Source organism: Sebastes umbrosus, chromosome 14 (genome assembly GCF_015220745.1).
Source record: "Sebastes umbrosus isolate fSebUmb1 chromosome 14, fSebUmb1.pri, whole genome shotgun sequence".
In the NCBI taxonomy this organism is placed as follows: Eukaryota; Metazoa; Chordata; class Actinopteri; order Perciformes; family Sebastidae; genus Sebastes; species Sebastes umbrosus.
In genome coordinates this window covers 23,931,536-23,940,306 of record NC_051282.1, presented here as the reverse complement: position 1 = coordinate 23,940,306, position 8,771 = coordinate 23,931,536, and the positions used below count along the sequence as shown (strand labels likewise).

The following is an 8,771-nucleotide window of genomic DNA, read 5'->3' as shown; positions in this document are numbered from 1 at the left end:
ACCGTAGTCTGTTTTGGTGGGAGGTTTCTGATTGGAGCCAGACGGTCCCTGAAAGCTTAGCCGCTGCATTCATGTCTTATTTCTCTTTTTGAATCGGCGTGTTTTATTTTATTTTTAAAGACGATGACATTCACATACACTGCAAACAGGAATAAACTGGGACACATTTAGAATGTTTACGCTTAAAAATTGTGTCAATGGTCTAAATATTGTATATTTGTGACATCACGAATTGACAGAAATCCTGACGGCTTGTTTCAAATGCAGAGTTTCTGAATACGGGCTGTGTGTATTTCTCCGTGGATTGAGTGTTCCAGTACTTTCACAGTATTTATATAGGACTTAAGCCTGCTTTATAATAAAAAAAAAAACATGAAAATCTCACTTTTTTATAATATGGGACCTTTAAGTATCTCACCTTATATTGATGAGGAAAATGATTTGGATCAATTTTTTTTTTTTTTTAAAGCTTTCTTTTGTTGAACTCATGCTCATTAACAGAGGATCTTACAACCAGATGGGTTAAATAAAGCATTTGGTTTGAACCAATTATAATAGGATGCTGGTGACGTCAGGGGCTATCCATTTGTAAAGGGAATGTTGTCACCTGGAGGAGTAATACAGTTAAAGGCTGTGTTACAACATTAATATTTGATGCTTTGTTACCAACAATGCACCAGAAATATATCTTTTTAGTAGTATCTTGTTTCTATATCAGTAGATGAACCCACCCTGCTGTGGTGCTACGAGTTCAATGGTCAACGCGACGCACACTGCTCGCGCAGCCCTCCAACAACGTCCCACATAGTCGCGCGACATCAACAACAATGGCAAACCGTCTCTTCTGATTGGAGCCAACGGACGGAGACGGTCCCTGAAAAAGCTTCAACTCTCTGCTCTTCATTTCTTATTTCTCTTTTTGAATCGGCGTGTTTTTTTATACCTTTTAAAAGACGAGAGTGTTTGCCATGTTTCTGCGTTTTTAATTTTTAATTTCCGACAATGATTGAGTCGCTGTTGGCCAGCAAACACAGTGTGTCCCTGCTGCTGCTGCTGCTGCTCGGCTACTAGAGGCTGCTAACAGAGCTAGCTCCTCACACGGCGGTTAGCTAGCCGTTAGCTTCACGTTAGCCTCGACTTGAAGTGAAGGAGGGTGAAAACACAAGCGATTTGTGTTTGTTTTATAACAAACAAACCTTTAACTATTTTTCTTAGTCGTCGCTGTCGGTTATTGTGAAGAAGTGTTGTATGATTTTGTCGTATAGATACTTCTTTGCTTGCTAGCTTAACAGGCTTAGCTTATTATTGTGTTCTTTTTCCGACTGGCGAGTTTTTTTCTTTTGCAAAAGTATGGATGACCAGACCAGGATGCTGTCGGGTCTCGCCGGACTCGGTGGACTAGCACAAGCCGATGTCGGTGACCCAGACTCGGTGAGGAAACAGCAGAGCCTCGGTCAGCCTCAGCAAGACATAGGGGATATCCTACAGCAGATAATGGCCATCACCGACGAGAGCCTGGACGAAGCACAGGCCAGGTAAGACAAGACAGACACACAAGGCGAAGAGCCATTTTTCCTTTTCCACACACATGATATAGCTAAAGCTAAAGTGCGTTTGTATATGTGCCTTTATTTTCTGCTTTTTAGGGCTCAAGCTTTTCTGTGAAACCTTAGGTAATGGCACAACATTTACATTGTAAAGCAAATACATTTTAGATGGAGAATAACTTGCACACATTACATTGCTGCTGTAGTTTGAAAAGGAGGTTCTTTTGTTACTTCAAATCGTGCTTTTATTGTGTAACTGTAGTTTGTAAACATGGTCAGTTGTTTGAATAATCTTAATTTGTATATTAATGAAGTGTTAAATTTAAAAAGTTTGAATTTTTACACCACACATGATATAGCTAAAGTGCGTTGTGTATGTGTCTTATTTTCTGCTTTTTAGGGCTCAAGCTTTTCTGTGAAACCTTAGGTAATGCGTTATCTCATTAACATTAAGGCAACTTACATTGTAAAGCAATACATTTTAGATGGAGAATAACTTGAACACATTACAGTGCTGTTGTAGTTTGAAAAGGAGGTTCTTTGTTACTTCAAATCGTGCTTTTATTGTGTAACTGTAGTTTGTAAACATGCTCACTTCTTAATTTGTATATCAATGAAGTGTTAAATTTAAAAAGTTTGAATTCCCTATTGAAAAAAAATGCACTAAAGCTGTATTTGCATACATGGATCTGTTGGTTTAAACAAAATAATAGTAGTTTTGTTAGGCCACAGGAGTAGTAATTTTAAAGCTTTTTATAAATCCCTGCTAAAAGAAAACAAATCGTACATATTTAATGAGTTTATCTCCTCATTGGCTCATAGGACAATACCCAGTTAGTGACGCAAATTTCCCTTTTACATCAATTATCAAAACTACTAAGAAGTACGTCAACAATACACTTTCTAAGATGTTTTTAAGTTGCTCCACTGAGAGCAATCTGAGTGAAACAAATAACTAATCAGACTATATTGCAAATTAGATTTGCCTAATTATAACAACATGTATCTGAAACGTGGCTATACTATCAAATGGGTGTCGATAACATTAGTCATTGAAATGCAAATGAGCTGATAAATTAAGGTAAGGGTAAGGATTGCTCAGTTGTCCCACTATCAGCCCCAGTGCTGTCTGTGATGACAGCAATCATTCATACATATGACTCTTCACTTAATGTTTGTGTTAGGGGTATTTTCAGGATTATGCATTGCAGTGACCTGCACTCATTTGCCATGTGGCTCAAGGAGCATAAGGTCAGTTTCAGATGAAGCGACAGCATTTCAACAATAGACAACCGTCCACTGCAAGACTGTGGCCACAGTGTGATGTGTCATTAGCTAGTGATTTTCCACCCAACATTTGACCACCTGGTTCTCTTAATTAATTCACTCCTCTTTCACTCCCTCCCTCCCTGGTGTTCATCCTTTTCATTGTGTGCTGGGTGCAATCAATTCTCCTATAATGTGTACGCGAGTGCAGCTGTCCGCAAATCGAGTTTCTATTAATGAGATGGTGGTGAGGGGGAGGGATGATGCTACACCAGCAGCCTATGAACACTGGGATATTACCTTTTCTTCAGTACAAGTTTGAGGACTTAATCAGGCCTCATTTCATTGACATATGCAAATAATCTTGCTTATTGCAGTTATCTTCTTCTCCCAGTCTTTTTTTCTTTATGATTTGTAAAAAAAACACTCTCGTAAAAGGTTGTACTATGGTGCAACAAATAATGTAAATTTCAATTATTTTGGATTTAAAGGGGCAATTACAGTGTAGGAAACCATTGCGGGCCTATTATTAGATGTTAACAGGCTATTCTGAAAAACTAATTAAAGGTGTGGCTGCTTCGGAAGTGCCAGAGGTGTCCTTGCTGGATGCTTGTATTGATCTAAACTCCCACTCAGAGCATGTCCTCCTCATGCCATATATGTGCAGGATTAATGCTAAAAAGAATGCAGCCTGCTGGCAGCTCACACAAATTGTGAGGCATGTACAGCGGAAATTATTGCTGCTCTCACGTGCATATTATCTATATAAACATTTAAGGCAGTTCTTATAATAAAATATTCATCTTCTGAACGGTATGTTTAGCATTAGCTGATGGACTAGCTTGCACTAAGTGTGGAATTGTTGTTTGCTTCTCAGGTTTACATCAGTGATGAAACGTAACCAGACTTCAGGACTATACACACAGTCTGTTGCTACAAATAGTTTTCATAATATATAGCAATTGGTATAACTTAAAATGTACAGTTTTCATCAACATCATACTTACCTCTGATCAAGTTTGTCACCCACACATCAATCTTTCCCTCGGTCATGGTCTACAAGTTAATGTGTGGTGGCTCCCATGCGAGCATGACGACCTTGTCATGCAGGGTGGCAGTGTGTCGGGATGGGGAGTGGTCAGGGCAGCGCAAGAACTCGGTGTTGCAGAGTACACTTCCTGCGCACCATCCACCCTCATCCTCTCACCCTGTCGCCATATGTTCAGATGCTGGCCAGAGGACTCGCCGGCGCATTGGGGTGGATCAGACGACCCCACAGAGGGAGGGAGAGCAGGGGGGGGCATGGCAGGGGGTGGCCTGCCACTCAACTTCCAGCACAGGTCAGTACAGGACCGCATGAGCACCTCCTTCTCCCCCTCCTGCTCATACCCTCCATGCTGAAGGCAGCCCTCCCCCCAACTCAATCCAGCAGTGACAAAATTGGTGGACAAAAATAACATATTTAATGCTAGACACATAACTCTTTACATCATAATACCTTCACAGATTATTCTCACAGAAAGGCAGTCCTTCGTGGCATACAGTAGGCGCACATACAAGACACTAGTCCCCATAGTCCCCTCATTAATACTGCAGTGGACATCCACAACTGGAATTGGTGTTGAGGTCAGGTGTAGCCAAATCATGTTCATCTGTGGTTGTTTTTAAATGTGTTGTTAGTAATGTTATTTGGAAAAGAAATGCTTTATTTCAGAGCGATTTTCAGGTTTTTCATGTTTCCCAATTCATGCTCATTAGAAACGGAGGCCTCATGCTGGTTTTGTTTTTCACCTAATCTTTAACTGTATGATGCATTTTTCCAGTTACATATTTAAGTTGTTGCCATCTGTTTTTGCAATAAATGATGCCTGTTGTGATATGTAGAACACATCAATATGCTTGTTTTCTCTCCATCTTTAGAAGTAGGCATTAAAAATACAAGGGGTGCACAGAATTACAGAAGCATTTTTACAAGATAATGCAATTACAACAGCACTGCAAACCATGGCCACAGAGTTACTATGGAGTTAAACAACACCTCTGTAACAATGGAACATTATGAGTTTCACATGCTTGTATTGCATGCTTAGTTACATGTTTTTGTGTGCCCTTCATACGTTTTTAAATGGGAAAAACATTACTTTTAAATTGCAGTTCTATATGTACTCGGCAGCACTCCTCCTCTCTGAACTAATTGGTGTGCACTGTCAGTACAGTAGTTAACGTTTGACTATAGTGTCAAGTCAATTAGGGTCATATTAGGAGTGGGGCTTTGCTACAGCATTCCAGTTATACGAGTTTTAATACACGAGTAAGCTGTATGGGTGTGTGTGGGTGCATTGATGTGTAATAGCAGGAGTTGTGATTTGATTACGGTGAACTGTAGAAGTTTTGCCCTTTCTCCTTTTAATTGCTATTAGCCTGTCTGGCAATAAAGAGAACGTCTCTGATTAAATTAAAAATTGCAACTTAATCCTAATCCTCTCTATCAACTCACCATCTACTTTTATGGAACAAGTCTTTCTGTGAGAGGTAGAAATGAGATTACTGTGTATTAACTCTGGAATCTGGTGCTCAGTAATGATGACCTTGAGGTTTGGCATCATTACCTGTCCCACAGTGCAAAGCATCCAAATGACAACATTACTCTCGCTAGTTCAGATTGACGCATCAGGGATGCTTCTGCACTGACAATGGCATTTGGCCATTGAAAATGCCTTTAAACAACACAGCTCCGTCCTGCTGTGTTGCTCTACACTCTTGAAATGCTGTATGCATAATACATACAGCTCCTCTACCTGTTTTTATGGGGGAGGACATGGAATGACTTGAGATGGAGGTCTGTTTATCGTAATCCTCCTCGCTCTCTCCCTCTCTTATTCCCTCTCCTCTCTTACAGGAAGCATGCCCTGAACTGTCACAGAATGAAGCCAGCCCTCTTCAGCGTTCTCTGTGAGATCAAAGAGAAGACGGGTGAGTTTCTACTTCACTTCTTCTCTTTGTGTTCTCCAGTCTGCTCAGGTTGTAACCCAGTGTTGAGATGTAGTGTGCCTTTTGTTCCAGTTTCCCTGGCACCAAGTTACTTTTTTAATGGCCTTGCAGAGAACTCTATTGATTGACTATTGATTGTATTTTTATATAGAACAGATTTCGCTGCATGTATTGTGCATGCTTCGGTTCAAGATCATTCTAAATATGCATTATAGGGGTGTAAGAAAATATTGGAAATATCAACTATCATGATATTATGTTTCGTGTAGGGCTGGCAAAGGTAACGTGTTAACGCAAATTCGTTTTAACGCCACTAATTCCTTTAACGTATTAACGCGATTTTAGGTTGTAGCAAGCTCGGTTTTAAAGCTAGAGTGAAGATATTGGCATCATATGAAACTAGAAATCCTTAGGAATCCATTGGTACCAACCATGGCACACTTGTTTGTCGCGAAGGAGGATAAATAACACTCCAAACTTACACTAAATTTGGACAAGGAAAAACTGGCATGGCCATTTTCAAAGGGGTCAATTGACCTCTCAATTGAGTGTCCCCTTTACAGACATGCCCACTTTATGATAATCACAGGCAGTTTGGGGCAAGACATAGTCAAGTCAGCACACTGACACACTGACAGCTGTTGTTGCCTGTTGAGCTTGAGTTTGCCATGTTATGATTTCAGCATATTGTTTATGCTAAATGCAGTACCTGTGAGGGTTTCTGGACAATATTGGTCATTGATTTGTGTTATTAATTGATTTCTAGTAATGAATATATACATACATTTGCACAAAGCAGCACATTTGCCCACTCCCATGTTGATAAGAGTATTAAATACTTGACAAATCTCCTTTTGAGGTACATTTTGAACAGTTAAAAATTGTATTAATCGCGATTAAATATTTCAATTGATTGACATCCCTAGTTTTGTGATATTGTATTGATTCTCAAAAACACTATAAATTTGTAATCAATAGTTTACATGCAAATATTAATTCAGTTAATACTTTATTTAATTTGCAAAGAGATGCACCCTCTCTGTGTTTCTGCCCTCTTAAAGTAGTGCTATGATGTTGGATGTTAAAGAGACAGTGATAAATGCAGATTGTACTGTGTTCTTTTTACTATGACAGTTTTCCAAAAATTTGGTTTAATTAAATAATATATTGTTTTGCTTACAGTATCGTAATAGATCACATGATATGTATTGTATCGCTAGATTTTTTGCCAATACACAGCCCTAATCTATTACTGTTTTTTGTTTTGGCCTAAGTAATTATAGAAACTTAACCTATTTCTGGCTCCTGTCCAGACTTCACACTGACCAGCTGAAACTAATCTTAGTGGATCGGTGCCTTTGAAACTTGAGTCAGACAGCAGAACCTGCTGCAGAACATGCTAACAGCTCTCTGAGTATACATACATATTTATCAGATTGCAACTTTGTTTTGAATGCAGAAATATACTCTGCTTGCATTTTTTTATTCCTGTCAATTTCCATTTCAAATGATGAAGCGTTATGTGACCAAATGTATGAACACTGCAGCCAAGGCTTTTACAGTTAGTTCACAGCAATAGTTACTATATTAAAGCAGGGTAATAAAAGACCTACTGCTACCACTACCACAAAGAATCATTTCCAAATTATAAGAAAAATCAAACCTGATCCCAAAAGAAAGTTCATGCACAGCTAGTTGACAGCAGGCAGATATGAAAAACTCCACAGGGGTTATTGCTTTACAATCAAACTGTTCTGCTATTTCAGTACAAAGAGATGCTCTTCTCCCACACTGTTAAAACAGCTACACCACACAGTGTAGGGTAATTGCGTATTGGGAATAAATTGATATGCATATCAATGCAGCACCTTCATCCAAACACAACATGCAAAGCAACGAGGAACTATTCTGACACTGTCTTAACAAATAATGCTGAATTTCAAACACACGTGATCTGATGGAAATTATTGCCTATGTAAATATCTCAGATTTGCTCTTACTCGTGAAATTATTCAAAGTAAACACGCTGCTTATTCTCATCTTGTTAGCTATTCAAGTCAGCTATGTGACAGATTCTAGTGCGGTTCAAAGGCGCAGGCCTGGGATGGATGGCAGATTGATGGTTATGGTAGTGTAAATGGGGTGCGTTTTTTAAATCCTCTCCCTCTGCCAGCCTCTCTCCGCTCTTGTCTTCCTGTGTGCTTTTCTCTCTTTTCACTTGCCTTGTGTGTCTTCTAACAGCAAACCTCTCTTGTTCAAATACAATTTGAAAATGCTGCACTGCTGCCTGTTGTGGCCCTCTGTCAATAATGTATTATTGCTCTCCAGTGATTGGACAAAAGTAAAGGCTAGGCTTGAGTGAGTGGGGCAGGGTACACTGTTTCCCAGGCAACCAGTGGTCTTATTTACCCTAATGCCATTCACTTTGATTTTCACATTTAGTCTCCCAGCAAACTGGAGAGGAGGACTGTGAGCACTCTTACAGTAAGCTGAGCAGAAAAACAGACATAGAGGTGGGTTAACAATAGATTCACGCTTGAGGTGAATACGCCAGCGATGAGATATAGAGATCTTTGCCTGTACTCTGCTGGCCATCTGCCACGTAGTGCCCTCCTAACTGCACTGTGTACCTGCTTTGGCATTTCTCTGCTACTCCATCAGACCCCCTGCAGGCCCCATTATGTGCCTCTGGAATGTGAATTGACTTCTCTTCAGTGCAGCTTGTGGAAGACCCAATCAGTAGTCCTCTAGTATCTCCACAGATTTTTCTGCAGTCTTTTTTCACTAACAAACATGCACTTGTGTCGGCGCACCCGCATACACACTCTTGAACACACACCGAACAAGGATAAAAGCAAACTCGGGTCTCGGGTCTACTCCTACTGCCTCGGTCTTGTCCTCTCTCCCCTCCTCCCTCCCTCCCTTCCTCTGCCTCGCTCCCATTCTTGAAAGAGAAGACTTGCTCTG

General features: G+C 40.0%; 1 protein-coding gene across 3 annotated transcripts in view; it reads left to right on the top strand.

Annotated features, from left to right (window-relative positions):
* The first annotated feature begins 597 nt into the window (after positions 1 to 597).
* Positions 598 to 8,771, top strand: part of pbx4 (pre-B-cell leukemia transcription factor 4) — a 33,690-nt gene continuing 25,516 nt past the window's right edge. Inside the window, exons 1-3 of one of the 3 annotated variants that reach the window (XM_037791766.1) lie at positions 601 to 1,535; positions 4,040 to 4,153; positions 5,713 to 5,786. In XM_037791766.1, coding sequence (XP_037647694.1) covers positions 1,351 to 1,535; positions 4,040 to 4,153; positions 5,713 to 5,786 — 373 coding nt within the window. In that variant the 5' untranslated portion in view covers positions 601 to 1,350. Of the gene's footprint in view, positions 1,536 to 4,039; positions 4,154 to 5,712; positions 5,787 to 8,771 lie in introns of all 3 variants that reach the window. The other 2 variants (XM_037791768.1, XM_037791767.1) reach the window with 2 other exon arrangements.